Genomic DNA, 24065 nt, shown 5'->3' with positions numbered 1-24065 from the left:
CACTGAAATGTAGCTCCCACCTATGCAACTTGGCCATTACACTGACTTAACTCCACCTCCATGAAGGGTGTAGCACTTCTGTTGATGTAATCAGATCGACATAGTGTCAGTGTAAACATTGCACTGCTTACATCGACTGTTGCTGCCTTTCGGAATCAATCCCACAATGCCCCACACTGGCAGTTACATTGGTGCAAGCGCTCCAGGAACAAATAGACTTTCATAAATAAATTGATCTGCCAAAAAAGCTTGTAAAGAAAACTAGTAATACCTTTCTTGCACCCACTGTACTCTGATTTGTCAAAGCAAATCTAAGTGTGGTATCAACTGGACAATTCTTGCAGTGTAAATTCTAAGGGTGGGGTTTTTTTCCCCATCTAATACTAGTCTGAACAGAAAAAGCATATTGGCTCAAATTAGCAAGTGTAATACTCTCCATCCCTCCATTTAGCATAAAGGACCATTGCTGATGCTGAAGTCAATCACATTTTGGAGTAGCAAGACTCCAACATTACCACCACCACTGGCAGGTATGAAGATGTGCATAGTGTTTCTTTAACTTCATAACAGGAAGCTAATAAGAAAGAGGCGGAGTCATGCAAAGTAGCTTTAGGGAGAAAACTGTTTTCTTACCGTTTAATAAAATTCCTTGTTCAGTGTTAGAGAGAGTGACTGTCCTTTACCATTGTCTCAGGACACCTGGAAAACCTAAATAAATGTCTATGTGACCTATAAAAAGAAAAGGAGGACTTGTGGCACCTCAGAGACTAAAATGCATCCGATGAAGTGAGCTGTAGCTCACGAAAGCTTATGCTCAAATAAATTGGTTAGTCTCTAAGGTGCCACAAGTCCTCCTGTTCTTTTTGCGGATACAGACTAACATGGCTGCTACTCTGAAACCCGTCAGTATGTGACCTATGTGACACTAGCAGCATTCCCACTAGATGATAAACAAATAACCTTTTTTGTAATGACGCTGACAGAACTAAGAACGCTTTGGTGCCAGATTCCCTGTCATTATATTTCAGTGTTCTTCCTAACCCAATGCTGACATGAGATTTGAAAACTAACAAGCTGAGGGAAGTGGATGGGTGCCTGGCACTGCAAGGAGACTGGCTCTCATTACAGTACTCCTTTCTCCTGTCAGTACTCCTTTCTCCTGTCCTAAATAAGAGGAAGACTCCTGCAGCATTGCCAGCACTTCAGGTGATTTTCCTGGTCAACCATACTACAAGATACTTGCAGGAAGCATTAATCCAGTGACCACAAACACCAGTTAGCTTTCTCCACTCAGAAAAGGTTTTCATTACAAAGTGACAGATGATAGATTTATGCGATACAGACTAACCCTTGATGCAGGACAGGGAGACTGACCAAAGTGGCTCTCCTTCCAGAATTTGGGAGTGCCCACACCAGAACAACCAAAGTCTGTTTGGCTCATTCAGGTACTAAGCTTTTACATAAACAAACAACGGTTTAAAGATAACTACACATACAGTATACTTGAGAATGGGAATTAATGATTGACTTAAGTCAGTCTGAAGGTCTACCAAGATGGAAAGTGCCCTTTCATAGCTGACCTGCAAAGGAAAAGAATTAGACTTGTGTCCTTTTTTTCCCCTTCTTCCCTAAATAAAAAATTTTTGCTTTAAAAAACAACCCACACACTGGAAATGCAGGTCTCATCTAGCCTGAAGGATTATTGCAATTAGGGCCCAGCTCCTCAAAAAGTATTTAAGTGTGTAACTCCCACTGATTTTAATAGGAGCTAGGTGCTTAAATACCTGAGGATCTCGGCCCAGATGACTAGTGAAATTACAACACATAACCAAGAGAATGAAAGCTGAGCATTTAACAGAGGAAGGGATTTTAGTCAGCCTGTTCACTTATGCATCGGTACAGTGCCAATCCAAGTAGGAGCCCAATCTGTTTTGGTCTTCTGGGTGCTATTGTAACACTACAGCTAATGGCTTACTGGTCTGTCTGTTAATACTTATTTAGTATAATAGACATTATGGAGAAAGAGTTTTTGCCACATATTTGGCACAGAGCCGTCTCAGTTAAGCCATGTGAGCTCACAATCACAGCAGAGACTCTCAAAACCTCCTCCAACAAGGCCAATGAAGACCAAACTTCAAATTCTTGTAATTTCTAAACACAGAAGATAATCAGAAAAAGTCTGCAAAAAATTCTTTCAGTTCCTCTTTTCACATTTTAAAGAGGCAAAAGGGAAGGGATTTAAAATCCAATTTAAAAAACAATGTTTAAATCCAATTTAAAAATATTCTGCTGTCAATTTACTATAACTGAAATATTTTGAAGTGAACTGTAACATTATATAATGCCCGAATAAAGATTTTGACTTCGAGTCAGCTAGACTCAGAACTGGCCACCAAGTCAGGTCAGGAAAGCCAAAGGCTTCCGGGCAATTGCTGTAAGCCAATGCCAAATAAAGAATTTTCTTTAAAGCCTTCCTATGTCAGTGCCAAACCTTTTGAACCCCGAGAGCATGTCAACATGGATATGGGGATGAAGCCAGGGACAGATAACAAGTAAACTAAGACAACACAGAGACTAGCAACACAGAGCAACTTAGCAACACCCAGTGGTGAGCTGGAGCCAGTTTGTACCAGTTCGCTAGAACCAGTTGTTAAATTTAGAAGCCCTTTTAGAACCAGTTGTTAAGATTTTGGCAGCTCATCACTGGCAACACCAGACACTACAACTTGAAAGGGACATCATATTGACTATACACAGCCAGATTTACACCAGCTAAAGTGCTATCAGATGCGCAAGTAATCAGACTGGGGAAAAATAAATATTTTTCTACCCTGCAACTAATTGTGCATGGGCAATGCTGTGTCCATGTAAAGCTATACAGAAATCAAAGGGGCACTATGTGGCCACAGTGGTCTGCCTCCATGGAGTCGGATTCAGAAGTGGGTCTTATTTGTAACCACAATGGGTACAAATTTTTGAGGCAAGTGTGATTTTCAAGTTGACTGGGTTTCTTTAAGCAACTACACCACCTACTAGCATGACTCTTCATAGCTCACTGTGTCGTCCTCATAGTATGGTAGCTCCAAAGTATAGTCTGCTAAAATGGGTTAAAACATGAGAGCCAGCATAAACTTCTTTCATCTACACTAGAAGCTCTGACTATTCTGTTGCTAACTGCTTTTTGTTTTCCATGAAAAACAATTTATGACAATCTACAGGAAAAATAATCGATTAGTCTGTGGGTTTCATAAGGTTTCTCAAGAACCAATGTCATAAGACTTGTTTATGAGTCATAGTGTTCAGTGAACAATTAAATGAAATCCTGGCACCACTGATGCCATTAGCAAAAGAATCATTGACTTCAACAGGAACAGGATTTCACCCTAGATTTCAGTTTTATCAGCTGAAGTTTAAGGTAGCAAAAGGGGTGATCTGAATAACAACACAACCAATAATATCAAGAAATTGAAACACTTGCTAGGCTACCAGAATAAAGAGGGTGGAAGAAGGGAAAGAGGACAATTAAAATGTTTTCACAGCATTTTACTCTGGACTAATAATAGGACTGAATAATCAAAACAAGCCTCCAGAATCGCCTGTTCCAAGAACCAATTGCTTGTGGCGTCAAGATTATTATTATGTTTTATTCCAAACCAAGTCCTGATGGGATCTTCAAAACAGTTTGTGTTTGGGTAACTGAAGACCATCATGTTTGGCTTGACTATAGTCTGTAATTCCATACGGCCAAATCTTAGCTCCAAACTAATATCTTGGGACCAAGTTATAAAATCCTTGAGGATGAAGAAAACATTTTTTTTAAAAATGAAAACGCCCCTTGAATGACACCTTTAACTATTGCAACGCTCCGATTCTACACCACACTGCTTACGCTCCTTCTGTTGTAGAACTAAACTCTAGGGCGTGCATTTTAATTGAAATAAAAGGCATGAAAATGTCAATCAACAATGATCACGGACTACAGACCACAAAGCAGCACAGTGCCGGCCTGGGGATAGGGAAGGAAGGAAGTTAGCAACAGTTTGCACGCTGCGGATCTCCGTGCCACCCCTTTGCAACTCCCCTGGCGTGACTGCTGTTGCTTTATAGTGTTGTCGCGTGTGTGTGTGTGTGTGAGAGAGAGAGAACGCATGCGTTGCTACAAACACACCCAATGTCTGCACGTGTCCGAGGCCGCGTGGAAGGGCAGGAGATCGCCTGCACCAGCTTTTAAATTCACCGCTGAAGACAACGGCGCTGCGAGGCGGAGGCGCAGCCCCGTGGGTGCGGAACGCCATGTAGCTGCCGGCGGCAGAGCTAAACCGCAGGGACGAACTCGCGCAGCGGCCACGCCTGCCCGGGAGGGCCCCGGCCGGAACGGCAGGCAGGGCGGCGGGGCAGGAGATGCGGCCACAGGCGAGCGCATTACACAACACGGGCACCGCGCCGCCCACACCACGTCCCCCGCTCCGGCACCCGCATCCCCGCCGGGCCAGCCTCCCTCGGCCCCGCGCCCGGGCGCACCTCGGTGACGATGGTGGAGCGGTAGATCTCCCGGCTGTACTCCCAGCCGTCCAGGCACTTCTCCTGCTCCAGCTGACTCAGGTCCACGTCCCGGCCGGGCTGCAGCCCCAGCGCGGAGAAATTGGCCAGCGACTCCAGGCGGTAGCGGCGGCACCTGCTGGGCCCCTCCCGGCCGCCCTGCAGCTCGCGGGGGATGCTGGCGTTGAGCCACTCGCGGCTCAGGTTGGCGCTGGGGGGCACCCGGCAGCGGTGCTCGGGGATGCCGGCCAGGAAGACGGCGGACATGCCGTTGAAGCCATTGGGGATGATGCTGGCGCTGAGCAGGAAGAAGATGAGGCGCTGGAAGGGGCCCCACTCGCCCAGGAAGGAGATCAGCTCGTCGTAGTCCCGCATGCCCCGTAGTCCCCAGCAGCTGCGCGCACGGCACCGTCTGGACACGAGGCGCGGCGCCCTCCGCACCCGGCCTCGCCTGTCACCTCCGCGGAGGTGGGGTCTCCCCGGCTGGCTCCTCCTCTCCCGTGCGGCCGCGGCTTGGGGACCGCCTCGCCTTGGATAACCCTCTGCCCGGAGCCGTGCCCTCCCGCTGCCTCTCCCGCTCGCACGGGCGCGCTTTCTTCTCCTCCTCCTCCTGTGTCTTCCCCTCCCGGCCGGGACACCGGGCTCTGCCGCCGGGGAGTCTGCCCGCGGGGGAGCCAAGCAAGGGGACCTGGAGATGCCGGGCTGGGGGGACCCCTCTAAGGCAGGCAGCGGGGGAGCTGCAGGGGTGTGGGGCAGGGCAGCCCTGGAGGCAGTGCTTAATTTGTGCCAGGGCTGAGCCCCCCAGCACCTCTAGGCTTGGAAGTTTCTAGCCCCAGCACCTCTGGGCGTGCTGCATCAGAGATGGAGGAACTGCAGGGAGGGTTGGGAGGAGCTCTCTAGGGCTGGCAGAGTGGGAGCTGCAGGGGGGTGAGGGAGCTCTCTAGGGCTGGCAGAGTGGGAGCTGCAGGGGGGGTTGGGAGGAGCTATCTAGGGCAGGCAGAGTGGGAGCTGCAGGGAAGGTTGGGAGGAGCTATCTAGGGCAGGCAAAGTGGGAGCTGCAGGGGGGTGAGGGAGCTCTCTAGGGCAGGCTGATGGGGGAACTGCAGGGAGGGTTGGGAGGAGCTCTCTAGGGCTGGCAGAGTGGGAGCTGCAGGGGATCAGGGAGCCCCCCCTGGGCTGGCAGAGTGGGAGCTGCAGGGGGTGAGGGAGCTCTCTAGGGCTGGCAGAGTGGGAGGTGCAGGGGGTTGGGGGCAGCCCTCTAAGGCAGGCTGAGGGGGAGCTGGAGCAGAGCAGAGACACCACTGGGACAGGGGAAAGGGTGAGCCCTGTGTACAACTTCTGTAAGGGGATCCCATGGTATCTTTTCTGGTATTTTCCCCAGGACATGGGGTTGATGCGGTCTTCCAGCTGCTGCATTGCAAAGGCAACAAAACTGCTCCTCTGAGGTATTTTGGACTTAGTGGCAGCATCCTTACAGCTTCGGCCAGAAGTAGACTGAACCCCCTCCTACAGCTGCTGACGATGCTGATGCCCCCGCACAGATTGTCCTGGTTTCAAAAGGCTGCCTCCTGGAGAATGCCGCAGGGGAATCTGTTGGGATTCACTTTAAAGCTGCTTCTAAAGTCTCTCCATTGTAGGGGGATTTGCTATGTGCCATTCAGTGACGTCTTTAAAAGCTCCCTCGGAATTGTTTATGAAATCTCATATCATTCAGACTGTCACAGCAAGATATCAAAGGTATATAGGAGGCTCTCTCTCTCTTTCTCTGCCTCCCCGGTAAGCCTGGAAGAGAAAGTGAAGCTGGAAGTGCTGGTCTGGCAGGCAGAGACAATAGCCACAGGCTGTGCAAACAGTACTGGAGTTCTGTGAGAGCTTTGAGGGGAAGCTTAGATTTTCTTTCCCCTTAAATTAAAAAAATCTGTGCTGAATTTGTATAAGGTCAGTGGCTGTTTTTATTCATAGTGCTTTGCACTTATATAGCCCTGAGCCTCTGATCTCAGCTCTCTCTGCAAACATCCCTTTAATTTAGCTTTGCAACCACCTCTACATCCCCTCTTATCCTCATCCCTGCTTTACAAATGCCACAAACTCAGCCCACTTCCATCACCTGCTCCTTTGCCTTAACCAGAAGGCTATCCTTTCTGCCCTTGTCAAGGACTTAGGCCCTCTGCAGCACCTCCATGGGATAGATGGGGTAATATACTCTCCGAAGGGCAGAATCTCATCATCCAGATTGGGGTGGTTAACCTCTCTGTCCATAGAATGGGAACTCTGAGCTCTGGCTGAGTTCCTTCAGCTTACTCCTTGGGGTTCAGAGGAAACAAAAACAGGTGAAGGCAGAGAAGAAAAGAAACAAACAAGTTCCAAATGAGCCACCGGCCTCTCTTCCTTCAAGTGGCCTTGGGCAAGCTGCAGTTGGGCTCAGTGTCCTCTGGTTAACCACCAGACAGTGTATTGAGGTAATTGTTTATAGTATGGCCTAGTGGCCTGCGTTTTTGTCAGGGTGCTCAGATAGACCATAGGCATGGGGCAATGTTCTGGAGGAGCTAGTGAGGAAGTCAAATGTAAAAGAGTCCCATTTAAACCTAACACATATAGGCAACCAACTGAATATTGACAAAACTTACAAGTGCTTATGTAGAAATGCTAGAAGTCTAAATACTAAGATGGGTAAACTAGAGTGCCTGGCATTAAATGAGGATAAGTATTGTGGAATGAGGATAATCAATGGGATGTGGTAACAATATAGTGTACAAAATATATAGGAATGACAGAGTAGGATGTGCTGGTGGCGGAGTGGCACTATATGTGAAAGAAACTATAGAGTCAAATAAAGTAAAAACCTTACATGAAACAAACTGTACCACAGAATCTCTATGGATAGGAAATTCCATGCTTGAACAAAAACAGTACAGCAGAAGGAATATACTACCAACCACATCACCAGGATGAAGGCAGTTATTGTGAAATGCTCAGGGAGATTACAGAGGCTACAAAGGCAGAAAATGCTTTAATAATGGAGGATTTCAACTCTCCTCATATTGACTCGATACATGTCACCTCAGAATGGGATGCAGGAATAAAATTTCTAAACACCATTAGTGACTGTTTCTTGGAGTATCTTGTCGTGAAACCCATCCGGAGAGGCAATTCTTTATTTAGTCCAGTGGTTCTCAAACTTTTTTACTGGTGACCCCTTTCACATAGCAAGCCTCTGAGTGCGCGCCCCCCCTTATAAATTAAAAACATTTTTAAATATATTTAACACCATTATAAATGCTGGAAGCAAAGCGGGGTTTGGGATGGGGGCTGACAGCTTGCAACCCCCCCATGTAATAACCTCGTGACCCCCTGAGGGGTCCTGACCCCCCAGTTTGAGAACCCCTGATTTAGTCCTAAGTGGAACACAGGATCTGGACCAAGAGCTGAAGATAGCTAAACTGCACAGTAATAGTGACCATATTGTAATTAGATTTAACATTCTTATGAGGAAAAAATGCCAAAGAAATCCACTACAGTAGCATTTAACTTCAAAAGGGAACTACACTAAAATGAGGAAGGTAATGAAAAGGAACAGTCACAAAGGTGAAATATCTGCAAACTGCATGGAGAGTATTGAAAACACCATAATAGAGGCTCAAACTAAATGTGTATATCAAACCAAAAAAACATTAAGAGGACCAAAAATGCCACCTGGGCTAAAAAGAGACTTTTAAAAAAGTTAAGACGCTGTGACCGGAGTCTCAGTGGGGAGCCAGCTGTGGTCACTCAATTAGGGTGAACTGCAAAGAATGGGGCAGACATTCCCCAAAAAGTTGGTGGATATTCCAATACTTAGATTTACCAAGCCAGCATAAAACAGCTTCTTTATTACCTTACTGGGTTACTCAGGAGTCCAAACAACAGAGTTCCCTTAAAGTGATCCAGCCTCAGGCCTCTATCTGGGTACCCACATAAAACATGATGAAAATTTCTGTAAATCTTATTTCATCATATAAAATAAAAGGTTCTACCAATCCCAAAGGATCGGACACATTACCTCCCAGGTTAATGAATGGTTCAGATCTTACCCAAATACACACCACAGCCAATTCTTATTAACTAAACTAAACTTTATTAAAAAACAAAAAAGTGAGAATATGGTTAAAAGATTACTATACATGCAGACATGAGTTCGATTCATTGAGGTTCAGATTCATAGCAGAAATGACAGGTTTCAGAGTAACAGCCGTTTTAGTCTGTATTCGCAAAAAGAAAAGGAGTACTTGTGGCACCTTAGCGACTAACCAATTTATTTGAGCATAAGCTTTCGTGAGCTTATGCTCAAATAAATTGGTTAGTCTCTAAGGTGCCACAAGTACTCCTTTTCTTATAGCAGAAATGGTGAGCTTTGTAGTTGTAAAGAGTTCTTTCAGAAATAGTTCATAGGTTATAGTCCAATGTCCAAATCTCATATTCAGGGCATATCAGCATAACTGGGACCTCAGTCTTGGGACTCAAACTTCCCCTGATGAAGCCTAAGCAGATCTGAGATGACAGAGTTAGGACCCAAGGATCTTTTATACAATTTCATGTCTTTTGACAAGTTGGAGTTCAAAAGGTAATTAGCATGACTTTGAAGGCGGTCCATCACCTGTAGTTAGCTATTGAATTAATATAAGGCCATTTGCTTGTTGTGACGGGATCTCCCTGGGGTGCAGCCTGGGACTGGGATGCAGCCTGAGACTGTGCCCCCTGAACTCTCCCCAGCCTGGGCTGTCTCTCACAATGCCTTGCTAGTGACCAGCGGCAATCCCTCCAGGAGCTGCAATCACTCAGCACACCCAGCTCGATTGCATGAATGCTCCCAGAGCCACTCATCAATCACACAGAGAAAGGCACCAGCCAAATCTCCCCCCAGCTCCCAGCACTGTACCCCAGGAATATTCTGTCTTGCACTGCTCAAGATGGGCAGTGCAAATTTATTAATAGGTTCACCACTTCAACAATGAAAAATGGACATACACCAGCCTTTGCCAACCTGAGCAGATTTGCCCCACACTTCATACAAACTCACTGGTAAAGATAAACAAATGTATTGACTATAAAAGGTTGTTTTTTTCAGTGATAGGAAAAAAGTCAGAGTGGTAACCAAAATAAAATAAAATATAAGCACCCAGTCTAAACTCTCAACCCATTGCTGAGTCTCTCCAAGAAAAGTTGAGCAATTCCCCTGGTATGGCCTCATGCAGGTGAGTCATTGCATTGTAGCTTCCTTGTTGGACAATGGCTGTTGATGGGTTGTTTGACACGCTGCCTGGGTGTTGGTTACTTTCCTTGCTGTTGTCTCTGGAGCGCTGATATCTGGCTGATTTCCCAATTTACAGCATGTTTTAGTGACAACCATACACCACAATCCTTATAACTTCATATGCATTAATGATACACATATATGGCTAGAGAAATGACTTTCAGCAGATCATAACCTTTCCCCATATATCTTACAAGGCACGCTTTATATTTAAGATCACGCTTATATGAAAATGAGGAATATGGGGGATTTCAGTACGCTCCCCCAAGGTATAGGATGTCACACTTGTTCCTCCACCATTCACAGTACATTTCAAAGAGAGAAGGATACCAAGATATCCCATGTTTACAATTAATTTAAATGTTAGGATCTTCTTTTGACCTCTGAATGATCAGAATACAGTATAGACAGGAACTGTTGATTACATTGTGGACCCTACTCATACATATGTAAAAACACAAACATTATCTCCCCACATGTCTTTTGAGGGTAATTTATTTTTCAGGATGTTTAACCCTTTCTAGCCATGTGTCACAGAAGCAAAAAGGCATCCTTTAAAAATTGGAAGTCAAATCCTAGTTAGCGGGAGTTGGGGGAAGGAGCATAACCTCTGGCAAGTCATGTATAAAAATACAATAAGGTATGCCAAAAAGGAATTTGAAGAGCAACTAGCCAAGGACACAAAAACTAATAGCAAAAAAATTTTAAGTACATCAGAAGCAGGAAGTCTGCCAAACAGTCAGTGGGTCCATTGGATAATCAAAGTGCTAAAGGAGCAGTCAAGGAAAACCAGGTCCCCTTCAGACACCTCTTCTTCACTTAGGTTTTCTTCCTTCATTTTACTGCCTACTTGTGTGCATTTTCCTCCAAAATAGTTTTCAGAGTAGCAGCCGTGTAAGTCTGTATCCACAAAAAGAAAAGGAGTACCTGTGGCACCTTAGAGACTAACCAATTTGTTAGTCGCTAAGGTGCCACAAGTACTCCTTTTCTTTCTCCAAAATAGTGTAGCTGTTTGAAGCCTGTGCCTTCAAAGCCTCAAATACCCCACTTATTCATTTGCACTAGCAGGTGGGGTGCTGTATAGGAGCCACCACATAAACTGACAAAAAATTCTAAATGCATCTGAGACCTACAAATGGTAGGTTAAAAGCCGAAAACGGAAAAAAACCTACTTGGAAGGAAGAGCTCAAACAGCTATGGAGCTGGCTGAGTGCAAGAAAGTGTTGGCGAAATGGGAAGAAAGCAGCTGAAGGTGGAGCTGCAATGGTACAATAAGAAAAGGAGTACTTGTGGCACCTTAGAGACTAACCAATTTATTTATTTAGTCTCTAAGGTGCCACAAGTCCTCCTTTTCTTTTTGCGAATACAGACTAACATGGCTGTCACTCTGAAACCTGTCATAATGGTACAATAATGACACCTCTGAAGGACAGACTCAGAGATAGCACATTTTCCTCCAACACAGATCTCAGGACACTTGGCAGATGTGGGACTGACCACAAATGGGCGTACATCAGTGAAATACAAATGCACCAAGTCCCTGTGCTCTTTTCCCCACTCGCGTTTGTTTTTACCATATATTCTCAGCACTTTCTGAACAGCTGGAGTTGACAGATGGTCTGAGAGAAGTAAAGTAACCTCAGTGTATTTACAAAAATCCTTAGGGCCAAATTATACTCTCAGATGCACACAGCAGAGTTCAGCTCTTCTTGCCCATGCACATTCTGTGCATGAATGTGAAATGGGAGTCAGGAGATTGGATATGCAGATCAGAGAGCAGCACTTTGCCATTAGCATGTAAGTGGCTAAGGAAGGTTAGTACTATACAACAGTGACTCTAACCTTTCCAGACTACTGTACCTCTTTCAGGAGTCTGATTTGTCTTGCGTATCCCTAAGTTTTGCCTCTCTTAAAACTACTTGCTTACAAAATCAGACCTAGAAATACAAAAGTGTCACAGCACACTATTACTGAAATATTGCGTACTCTCTCATTTTTACCATATATTACAAAATAAATTGATCATTTCAGTGTATAGTATATAGAGCAGTATAAACAAGTCATTGTCTGTATGAAATTTTATTTTTTACTGACTTTGCTTGTGCTTTTTATGTAGCCTGTTGTAAAACTAGGCAAATATCTAGATGAGTTGATGAACCCCCGGAAGACCTTTACAGACCCCCTGGGATCCATATACCCCTGGTTAAGAACCACTGCTATACAAACCTTAAAAAACATACCAGGGCACAGAATCCTGAGCTGACTCACTGCCTGATACTTTCATTCCCAACTGCCTTGGGCTCCCTGTAGCAGATGTACCTGCCTTCTGGGAAGCTCTGTCTGCCAGAGTCCTATGCAACTTCCTGAGGCAGAGTGCTGCTCTCCTTCCTGACCAGCCCTAACTAAGCCACTGTCCAGCCCTTTTAACTCCTCCCTCCAGGTCTGACACTGGAAGTGTAGCAGGGTGAGGCTGATTGAGCCCACAGGCTCTTACTAACACAGCTGATAAATTGTATAGCCAACTGCTTCACCACACTTTGGTCCATTATGAAATATACTCAAGAGACCAAATTACCAGTGTCAGTCAGGTTTATTATTATGGTACAGGAAAAAAAAAGTTCTATACAATACCAGTCTCCAAAGAGCAGTCCTGTGCAGCCATATTACATGCACTTTATACAGAAGATGTGCTCCCCAAGTTACACATTTCAGTTGGTATTTATATGAATTTACAAGTTACACATCTCATTACATGTCATTAAAATCCAGCCCATCAATTTGTTCCAGTTCCCCAATTTATTGTTCTGTTCCTTGGTTATCTTTGTTTTGGATACTAGCATTCCAGATACTGACCCTTGAAGATGCTTCCCTAGTTTGTACTAAAGCAGAGAACAAATGTATCTTGATTTTCACAAGTTTCCTATCTGCTTATGCCAAATGTTCACTTCAGCAAATGCAAGCTGTTATGGGATACTTAGCATAAGTGAATAGGATTATGGTATAGGCCACTTGAGGCTATATCACTGTTACAATATTTGTGCTTAATGTTATTGGTTCTTAATGCATAGTAATATACATATTGTGAGGCTAATACCTATTATTAATATGATATATATATATATATATATATATATATATATATATATATGCTAGTCAGCATATATTAGTCAACAACCCCTTCAGGCCCAGAATGGGGCCCATCACAGGCATCTGATTTTAGGAGGTTAATATTATTAATTTGGATAGTATGGGTCATAGGCTTGCCAATTAATCCGATCAGAAGATAGTAAGGTTTTTGTCACAGAATCAGTCTACACATTGTGTGCAAAGGACCCTCGGGGGTATGACAGGATGCTCACACTAAGACAAATGTAGTCTTAAAAACTTTTACTGAGATAAATGGAATTATAATCAAATGGTAAAATAATTAGAGTTACAAGTGCTGTAATATTGTTCTAGATTGGATACATGTGATATTATATAATATAAAGTTTTGATTAATATACTCACACCCTTCCTTGATGAGGTGGTGATAAGAGACAAAGGACCAGCTGTGCTTCTGGAATGCCAAAAGAGTTCAGGTCCAGGTTCCTCAATTCTTGAGTGGGAGGTACAGAGCTTAGGAGAAGCTAAAGAGCTATCAAAGCTAACTTAGAGTTTTACTAAAAAAGAAAAGGAGTACTTGTGGCACCTTAGAGACTAACCAATTTATTTGAGCATAAGCTTTCGTGAGCTACAGCTCACTTCATCGGATGCATACTGTGGAAAGTACAGAAGACGTTTTTATACACACAAACCATGAAAAAATGGGTGTTTATCACTTCAAAAGCTTTTCTCTCCCCCTACCCCACTCTCCTGCTGGTAATAGCTTATCTAAAGTGATCACTCTCCTTACAATGTGTATGATAATCAAGGTGGGCCATTTCCAGCATAAATCCAGGATTTAACAAGAACGTCTGAGGAACGGGGAGGGGAGGGGGGTAGGAAAAACAAGGGGAAATAGGTTACTTTGCATAATGACTTAGCCACTCCTAGTCTCTATTCAAGCCTAAGTTAATTGTGTTCAATTTGCAAATGAATTCCAATTCAGCAGTTTCTCGCTGGAGTCTGGATTTGAAGTTTTTCTGTTGTAATATCACAACTTTCATGTCTGTAATCGCGTGACCAGAGAGATTGAAGTGTTCTCTTACTGGTTTATGAATGTTATAATTCTTGACATCTGATTTGTGTCCATTTATTCTTTTACGTAGAGACTGTCCAGTTTGACCAATGTACATGGCAGAGGGGCATTGCTTGCACATGATGGCATATATCACATTGGTAGATGTGCAGGTGAACGAGCCTCTGATAGTGTGGCTGATGTTATTAGGCCCTGTGATGGTGTCCCCTGAATAGATATGTGGACACAGTTGGCAACGGGCTTTGTGCAAAGTTAGGTTCCTGGGTTAGTGGTTCTGTTGTATGGTATGTAGTTGTTGGTGAGTATTTGCTTCAGGTTGGGGGGCTGTCTGTAGGCAAGGACTGGTCTGTCTCCCAAGATTTGTGAGAGTGTTGGGTCATCCTTCAGGATAGGTTGTAGATCCTTGATAATGCGTTGGAGGGGTTTTAGTTGGGGGCTGAAGGTGATGGCTAGTGGCGTTCTGTTATTTTCTGTTATTTTCTTTGTTAGGCCTGTCCTGTAGTAGGTGACTTCTGGGAACTCTTCTGGCTCTATCAATCTGTTTCTTCACTTCCGCAGGTGGGTATTGTAGTTGTAAGAATGCTTCAATCTCTCTGGTCACGCGATTACAGACATGAAAGTTGCGCTATTACAACAGAAAAACTTCAAATCCAGACTCCAGCGAGAGACTGCTGAATTGGAATTCATTTGCAAATTGGATACAATTAACTTAGGCTTCAATAGAGACTGGGAGTGGCTAAGTCATTATGCAATGTAACCTATTTCCCCTTAAAGAAAAGGAGTACTTGTGGCACCTTAGAGACTAACCAATTTATTAGAGCATAAGCTTTCGTGAGCTACAGCTCACTTCCTCAGATGCATATCGTGGAAACTGCAGCAGACTTTATATATACACAGAGAATATGAAACAATACCTCCTCCCACCCCACTGTCCTGCTGGTAATAGCTTATCTAAAGTGATCATCAGGTGGGCCATTTCCAGCACAAATCCAGGTTTTCTCACCCTCCACCCCCCCACACAAATTCACTCTATCACCAGCAGGAGAGTGAATTTGTGTGGGGGGGTGGAGGGTGAGAAAACCTGGATTTGTGCTGGAAATGGCCCACCTGATGATCACTTTAGATAAGCTATTACCAGCAGGACAGTGGGGTGGGAGGAAGTATTGTTTCATATTCTCTGTGTGTATATAAAGTCTGCTGCAGTTTCCACGATATGCATCTGAGGAAGTGAGCTGTAGCTCACAAAAGCTTATGCTCTAATAAATTGGTTAGTCTCTAAGGTGCCACAAGTACTCCTTTTCTATTTCCCCTTGTTTTCCTAACCCCCCCCCCTCCTCAGACGTTCTTGTTAAACCCTGGATTTGTGCTGGAAATGGCCCACCTTGATTATCATACACATTGTAAAGAGAGTGATCACTTTACATAAGCTATTACCAGCAGGAGAGTGGGGTGGGGGGAAAGAAAACCTTTTGTAATGATAAACACCCGTTTTTTCATGATTTGTGTGTATAAAAACAAACATCTTCTGTATTTTCTACAGTATGCATCCGATGAAGTGAGCTGTAGCTCACGAAAGCTTATGCTCAAATAAATTGGTTAGTCTCTAAGGTGCTACAAGTCCTCCTTTTCTTTTTACGAATACAGACGAACACAGCTATTACTCTGAAATCTTCCATGCTGATGACACTCATTAAAAAAATAATGCGTTAACTAATTTTATGACTGAACTTCTTGGGGGAGAATTGTACGTCTCCTGCTCTGCTTTACCTGCATTCTGCCATATATTTCATGTTATAGCAATCTTGGATGATGACCCTGCACATATTGTTCATTATAAGAACACTTTCACTGCAGATTTGACAAAACACAAAGAAGGTACCAATGTGAGATTTGTAAAGATAGCTACAGCACTCGACCCAAGGTTTAAGAATCTGAAGCACCTTCCAAAATCTGAGAGGGATGAGGTGTAGAGAATGCTTTTAGAAGGCTTAAAAGAGCAACACTCCGATGCGGAAACTACAGAACCTGAATTACCAAAAAATGAAATCAACCTTTTGCTGGTGGCATCTGACTCAGATGATGAAAATGAACATGCGTCGGTCTGCACTGCTTTGAATTGTTATCAAGCAGAACATGTCATCAGCATGGACGCATGTCCCCTGGAATGGTGGTTTAAGCATGAAGGGACATATGAATCTTTAGCACATCTGGCACATAAATATCTTGCGTCGTCAGCTATAACAGTGCCATGAGAATGCCTGTTCTCACTTTCAGGTGACACTGCAAACAAGAAGTGGGCAGCATTATCTCCTGCAAATGCAAACAAACTTGTTTGTCTGAGCAATTGGCTGAACAAGAAGTAGAACTGAGTGGACTTGCAGGCTCTAAAATTTTACATTGTTTTATTTTTGAATGCAGGGTTGTTGTTTTTTACATAATTCTACATTTTTAAGTTCAACTTTTATGATCAAGAGATTGCACTACAGTACTTGTATGAGGTAAATTGAAAATTTCTTTTTTTTTTTTTACAGTGCAAACACTTGTAATAAAAAATAAATGTAAAGTGAGCACTGTACACTTTGTATTCTGTGTTGTAATTGAAATCAATATACATTTAAATCAGTCAATTTAAAAATGTAGAAAACATCCAAAATATTTAAGTAAATGGTATTCTATTATTGTTTAACAGTGTGATTAATTGCGCAATTAATCATGATTACTTTTTTAATTGTGCAATTAATCATGCTTAATTTTTTTAACAGCCCTAATTATAACCTATTATAATAAACCAAATAATCAAACCCATCAGAAACTAAGAAACCTAAAAGAAAAAATATATAGGCAAGCAAGCAGGCTAGCCCTATAGCCACTATCAAGTGGAACTAGCTTTCTTTATTCCAAATTGACTAGGTGACATTATTCCTATGCTGTTGACATAGGGCTTGTAAATGGGGGGAAAAGGGGACATGCAAAAGAATCATTAAGATTTAGACATAGTCTAGTTGTAAGGACATGGAGAGAGTTCTGAGTCAAAGATGATACCCAGCTCATAGGCAGGAAGGTGTTATCTACAGTGATCAGGAAGCAGGGGAGAAAGATTAAGAATTCTGTTTTAGCTCATATATTGCAACAACCAATATATGAACAGCTGTCTGGGAAACATAGTCCAGTCCTGATTCCTCCTTCCAATCATCTTGAACAATCTGATGAAAACATGTGATGTGTGTATATTCCTTTTTTCTGAGCATAGTTTTGTTTTATTCATTTAGCGAGTACAGTTAGTAGGCTGTGGAAGAGTTTACAACGCTTATAAATAAGTATGGCTAGTTTGCAGGAAGGAAGGTGGCATGTACATTATGTGTTCTGTGACCCAGTCATGTCTCTCCAACAGCAAGAACTGGGTATTAAGTATCAGCATTTGGACCCAGAATGATTCCATGGTTCCAGTGAGTATATTTCAGATCCTCTTGCGTGAGTTAATTTTCTACAGAGTAGTTACTTGGCAGACATGAAGGTCACACATTTAACTGCATGTCACCACTTAGTTGTTGCCAAGAACCCAGATAACAGAGGGTGAAGAAATCCAATCTCAAAATAATAGACACTGATTGAGTGTTTGGGTCACCCTGTAACTCCAACAACCAATCATATTGTATCCAGAAAACTAGCCCTCTGATTTGCTCCTGGAGCTTTGCCCTGATTCTTTTTTCCTTCCTGTTCCTCTTGGCTGATGAAGTTGGGGCAAGCTCCAAGTCCCCAAACAGTCTGATTTTGAAAAAAAGTGAAGGGCCCAAAGCCACAGATAGTTCTAGAAAGGGCCCAAATGGTAGCAGATCCTTTAAAAATCACAGATTCTCAAAGCCCAGGCCAGGGAAAATCTATGGACCTGGGGAAAAGTGATATTTTACTGGATGATACTATGGGCTAGAATATGGTGTTTAGCCACAGCCCAGAGCAGCAGGAGGTGTAGAGGCTCACAGCCCAGAGAAAGTCAGGAAGGGAATATGCCTCAGTACACAGGGAACTATGAACAATCTACCATCCCTTAGGTGTGGGTTGCCTCTTCCCCCTCACCTTCGGGGCAATTTACGCTCCAGGAAAATAGGCAGGGATAGAATCCCTGATCAATGCAGGATCCCAGAACTAGGATTTTACCTGATCCTAGGTGGGTGTATCTGAAGGAAGAGACATCTTCCCTCCTGACCCTGAGCACCCACATTACGAGCAGCTCCATTGTATGCACACATCAGCAGTAACACTTTATACTTCTGTAACATCTGTGTCAGAGGAGGTTACAGTGCTTTGCAGACAGATACACTCATTTACTCTCACAAACACACCTGCATGGGTAGATGTGGATTGAAAGAGATACAGCAACCCCCACCCTCCCCCCGGCACCACATCTCCTGTATTCCCACCCCACTCCCCACCCCAGGTGTTTCCAGCTTTTCATTCAGCCCATCAGTTACTTTCACCTCCTGCTTGGGATGAAAAAGGGGAAAGATAAAAGCAGAGTGAAAGTAGTAGAGAACATACTGTTAAATAAATCTGACTGATCCAGCCCATCCCTTCCCTTGGGGTATTCATTTACGAATACTTGTAAATTTCCCCGACAAGCAAATCAGCAGACTTTGCTAGGAAATGCATAATAAACCTGTGGCTGGACTCCAAACCACCAACCATGGATAAGTGGTTGAGCAAACCCACAGTTTGCTATTTGCTGGAAGGGGGAGGTTTGATCTCTCGAAGCAATGGACAACACACATCCAGTCATTGTGAATTTAGCAAGTCGTCTTGGTTTCCCTGCTCCACTCATCTGGAAAGACTGCAAGTAGCAACCAGATATCAGAATATTAATTTGGGTTCATGAATTATACTATGGAGGAGCATAAACACTTGTTCCACCCAATACGGGGGGAGGATGCAGGAAGGGGGGACGGGACAATCTAAAGGGGAGAACGTGTGACCACCCCATGTGTCTCCTCCGCCCAGCAACCCCCCCGTGCTGCACCCAGCCCAGGGCCACTGTGCTCTCCCCACCCCACCAGAGTTACCTGTGGGGAGGGAGTGGTGGCTGTATTCTTCTCCCACTGCACCTCCCCTGGCCTGTTCAGCCCGTCTCTGGCAGGCAGGCCCAGGCAGGGAGCGGGAGGGAGCCACTTCTCACGCCAGCTGAAGCTGTCCACTCCAGGTCACTGCTCTGCCTGAGAGAGAGCCCGGCCGGAGAAGTGACAGCGGTGGCCTGCTCCCTGCCTGGGCCCAGCTGCCAGGGACTGGGGCTGAGTGAGCCAGAAACGTGCTGAGGGAAGAGGGGACTCTGGCTCACTCAGCCCCTGTCCCCAGCAGCCGGGCCCAGGCAGGGGCGGCCCATTGCTGCCGCCTCCCCAGCCAGGCTCTCGTAGGCAGCCGCAGCACTGCACAGATCAATGGACGGCGTGAGAAGTGGCTGGTCCTGCCCGCTCTGCTCTCTGCCTGGCCTGGCAGCCAGGGTGCAGCAGGAGAAGGACAGAGCCCTTCTTCCTACCCTCCACTCCCCGACCCCAGCAGGCCAAACAGAAATCGGGGGAGGCACTTGACCCTGCCTGCCTCCCCCCACCACGTGTCGCCTATGCAGAGGTGGTTGCGCTGTGCTTTGACTGACGTTTGACCAAAGACTTGTCCTGGAAGAAACCCTTGGCTATAATTTGATCCAAAAAAGAAGTTCAGGGACAAAATCTCCAAAATTCCACTGACTAACTCCAGTGGATAATATAGTATTTGGAGAAGCAGTTTTTCTTTCTTGCCTGAATATTTAATAGTCAGACATTAAAATGTGTCACCGCTGCATGAAATTGGGAGGAACATAGAACCATAGGGTTAAAAGAGACTGCAAAGGTTGTCTAGTCTAATCCACTGCCAAGATGCAGGGTTTGTTGTGTTTAAACCATCCAAGACAGATGGCTCTCCAGCCTCCTTTTGAAACCCTCCAGTGAAGGAGTGTCCACAACCTCCCTAGGCAGGTCTGTTTCATTATCCTACTGTTCTTACAGTTAGGAGGTTTTTCCTAACATTTAATCTAAATCTGCTATGCTGTACTTTGAACCCATTGTGTCTTGTCCTGCTATCTGTGGCAAGAGAGAACAATTTTTCTCCATCTTTTTTATGGCAGCCTTTCAAGTATTTGAAGACCGCTGTCATATCCCCCCCGCCTTAATCTCCTCTTTTCCAAACTAAAAACATACCCAGTTCCTTCAGCATGTGCTCACCTGGCTGGCATTCCATCCCTTTGATCCGCTTTGTCGCTCACCTCTGGATCCTTTCCAATTTCTCTACATCCTTTCTACACAGTGGTGACCAAGATTGGTCACAGTACTCCAGCTGAGGCCTAACCAGCACCGATTAGGGCAGTACTGTCACTTCCCATAATTTGCATGCTATGCCTATGTAACCCAAAATCACATTTGGTTTTTGTGCAATAGCATCGCATTGCTGACTTATGTTGCGGTTGTGATCCACCACAACTCCCAGATCCTTCTCACCTGTGCTGCTACCAAGCCAATTATCCCCCATTCTGTATTTGTGCATTTGTTTTTTCTTCCCTAATTGTAGCACCTTCCATTCATCTTGGTGAGTTTCATTTTGTTTCCTATAGCCCAGTTCTCTAGTTTATCAAGATCCTTTTGAATTGTAGCTCTATCCTCCAAAGTGTTTGCAAATGCCACCCTCCCCAGCCTGCCAGCTTTGTGTCGTCTGCAATTTTACTGGTATGCTCTCTATTCCTACATCAGGTCATTAATAAAGATGTTAATGAACACTGGACCCAGAACAGATTCCTGTGGAACCCTGCTTGAGACCTCCTTCCAATCTGACATCATTCCATGAATAGTTACTCTTTGTTTGCAGGTTTCAGAGTAGCAGCCGTGTTAGTCTGTATCCATAAAAAGAAAAGGAGTACTTGTGGCACCTTAGAGACTAACAAATTTATTAGAGCATAAGCTGTAGCTCAGGAAAGCTTATGCTCTAATAAATTTGTTAGTCTCTAAGGTGCCACAAGTCCTCCTTTTCTTTGCAGTTGTTTAATCAGTTAAGTATCCACTTAATGGTAGTTCTACTAAATCCTCATTTCTCCAACTTATTTATGAGAATGTCATGTGGGACTGTGTCAAAAGCCTTGCTAAAGTCCAGGTATATTATGTCCACTGCCTTCCCCCTATCCACCAAGCCCGTTACCTTGTCAAAGAAGGAAATCGAACTGGTTTGCCATTGGCATGATTTGTTCTTAGTCAATCCAGGCTGGCTGCTAGCGATCACCCCGTCATCCTCCAGGTATTTGCAAATGGAATGTTTTATACATTGCTCTAGTAGCTTCCCGGGCATCATGGTCAGGCTGACTGGTCTATAGTTCCCCAGCAACTCCTTTTTTCACCTTTTTAAACATGGGCACTAGATTAGACCTTCCCCAGTCTTCCTGTCACCTCGTGGGGTGCAGGGCCCGGGACAACCCTCCCCGCCCCTCTGCCCCAGACCCCACCCACACCCACACCTCTTCCCGCCCCTGCTCTGCCCCTGCCCCGCCTCTTTCCAGCTTCCACCCCTTCCCCCGAGTGATGGCGGGAGCCGGCAGGGCTGGCTGGGGTCGCTGCTGCTGCTTCCTGCCAGTGAGTGTGGGCCCGACCCCCGCTGCCGGCGCCAGCCCCCAACTTACCCCTCGGGCCAGCCTGCCTCCCCGAAACCTAACCGCATCCTTCCCAGGCTGGCTTAGCACCCCCTGCATGTGCACTGTGGACATGTACACAGAGCCATCCCTCAGGTATGGCGATTCGGGGCAGCCACCGCAGGGCCCCCCAAAGTGCAGGGCCCAGGGCAGCCTCCCCGATTCGCTGTACCCTAGGGATGGCTCTGCCTGTCACCATGAGTTTGAAACTATTATTGCCAGCGGCTCTGAGATTTCTTCAGCTAATTCCTTCAGCACCATGGGGTGAATAGCATCAGGCCCTGCTGACTTCAATTCATTCAAATTAGTCAGAAGATCTCTGATGTGTTCTTTACTTCTCCTTATCTGCATTCCTTCCCCTTTTGTTGTCTATGATAACGGCACTAATCATCCAGTCACATGCTATATTTTGTGTGGAGCCTGAAGCAAAGTAGGCATGGAGCAGCTCCACCTTCTTATCTCCCATTCCCAGCTCACAGTCTCCATTGAGCAGCAGACCCACACCCTCCCTGATCTTTCTTTTTTGTCTGACATAGTTGTAGAACCCCTTCTTGGGTCTCTAATGTTTCTCGCCAGTTGTAACTCATTCCTTGCCTTGGCTTTCCTGATTTTGTCCCCACACATTTGTGCCATTCCCATGTATACTTCCTTGGTGACATGCTCAAGGATGTATTACAGGAGCATGTTCACAGCCAGATCAGAATCACATTCACAATATTTGTTCCTTCATTAGCTAGAATTTTTCAGGCATGCTCCAGTTGTCTATATCCCCAGGCTGAGCTTTCAGGAGTCCAGTGACGGGGGCCCTTGTCTATGGAACTCACTCCCAGCCACCAGCACAGCGTCAGTCTTGCTACTTTTAGGTCCCAATGCAAAAAATCTACTTTTTTTACTTGGTTCATGCAGGGCAGGTTCCCTTAGAAATTGGTCTCCTGGTTCTAAAGCATGGTTTGAGGCAGATTTGCTGAAGATGGAGGATAAAGTATACACTCTCTATTTTGGGGGATGATTGTACTTTTAACTGAATTTGTAACTGGGACTCAGACACTACACTGATTAAAGAAAGGAAAGACTTTGGAAGGCAGCTGTTTCAATGCAGTGCAGAGCAGAAGCCTAAACAACCTATACCAGCATGTATTTTAAATATTTTTAGAGAGACTCTAGCTCCTGTGGACCAAATTTAGTAAGAATCAAGGTTAATGTAAAGTGTGGGATAAGGCCCTGTCATAAATATAAAGGGAAGAGTAAACATCTTTAAAATCCCTCCTGGCCAGAGGAAAAACCCTTTCACCTGTAAAGGGTTAAGAAGCTAGGATAACCTCGCTGGCACCTGACCAAAATGACCAATGAGGAGACAAGATACTTTCAAAAGCTGGAGGGAGGGAGAAACAAAGTTTCTCTGTGTGTGTGTGTGTGTGATGCATTTGCCGGGAACAGAAAAGGAATGGAGTCTTAGAACTTAATAAGTAATCTAGCTAGATATACGTTAGATTCTGTTTGTTTAAATGGTTGAGAAAACAAGCTGTGCTGAATGGAATGGCTATTCCTGTTTTTGTGCCTTTTTGTAACTTAAGGTTTTGCCTAGAGGGATTCTCTATGTTTTGAATCTGATTACCCTGTAAGGTATTTACCATCCTGATTTTACAGAGGTGATTCTTTTACTTTTTCTTCTATTAAAATTCTTCTTTTAAGAACCTGATTGCTTTTTTTCATTGTTCTTAAGATCCAAGGGTTTGGGTCTGTGTTCACCTATGCAAATTGGTGAGGATTTTTATCAAGCCTTCCCCAGGAAAGGGGGTGTAGGGTTTGGGGAGGATTTTAGGGGGAAAGACTTTTCCAAGCAGGCTCTTTCCCGGTTATATATCTGTTAGACGCTTGGTGGTGGCAGCAATAAAGTCCAAGGGAAAAAGGAAAATAGTTTGTACCTTGGGGAAGTTTTAACCTAAGCTGGTAAAAATAAGCTAAGGAGCTTTTCATGCAGGTCCCCACATCTGTACCCTAGAGTTCTGAGTGGGGAAGGAACCTTGACAGGCCCTGATCCTGCAAGCACTTACGCACATGTGTGACTTTATTCATATGCATAGTCCCCTTCATTTCAATGTAACAACTCAGCGCCTCAAAACTCCCCAGGATCAGGACCTAAATTAGTGTATTGGCTGAATCATGTTGAGCGTAATGCTATTAATTTTCAGTGTGATGCATGGAATTTAGCCACATAATTTCTATGAATCCCATTCAGATTACTGGGACTGGTACCGCATAAAATTGCATCTCTTTACCCCCATTTTGACACTCCTGTAACATTTCTGTCCATTCAATCTTTTATTCAAGTTACACGTTTAGAGTCCATGACAGCTTTTAGC

The 24065-nt window shown here is 44.5% G+C and overlaps 1 protein-coding gene and 1 long non-coding RNA gene across 5 annotated transcripts in view; one reads left to right on the top strand and one right to left on the bottom strand.

Annotated features, from left to right (window-relative positions):
• The window catches only part of SLC22A4 (solute carrier family 22 member 4), a 54961-nt gene extending 49519 nt beyond the window's left edge, over positions 1–5442 (bottom strand). Inside the window, exon 1 of one of the 4 annotated variants that reach the window (XM_073355647.2) lies at positions 4522–5442. In XM_073355647.2, the coding sequence (XP_073211748.1) occupies positions 4522–4914 (393 nt within the window). In that variant the 5' untranslated portion in view covers positions 4915–5442. The other 3 variants (XM_073355646.2, XM_073355645.2, XM_073355648.2) reach the window with 3 other exon arrangements.
• LOC140915639 (uncharacterized) lies at positions 3393–7640 on the top strand. The gene is made up of 2 exons (XR_012160226.2): positions 3393–5260; positions 5921–7640. It is a non-coding gene; the product is annotated as an uncharacterized LOC140915639 (long non-coding RNA).
• The last annotated feature ends 16425 nt before the right edge of the window (positions 7641–24065 follow it).

Source organism: Lepidochelys kempii, chromosome 8 (assembly GCF_965140285.1).
Source record: "Lepidochelys kempii isolate rLepKem1 chromosome 8, rLepKem1.hap1, whole genome shotgun sequence".
Taxonomy (NCBI): Eukaryota; Metazoa; Chordata; order Testudines; family Cheloniidae; genus Lepidochelys; species Lepidochelys kempii.
The sequence above is the reverse complement of the archived record's forward strand: the minus strand, read 5'-3'. Positions and strand labels throughout refer to the sequence as shown.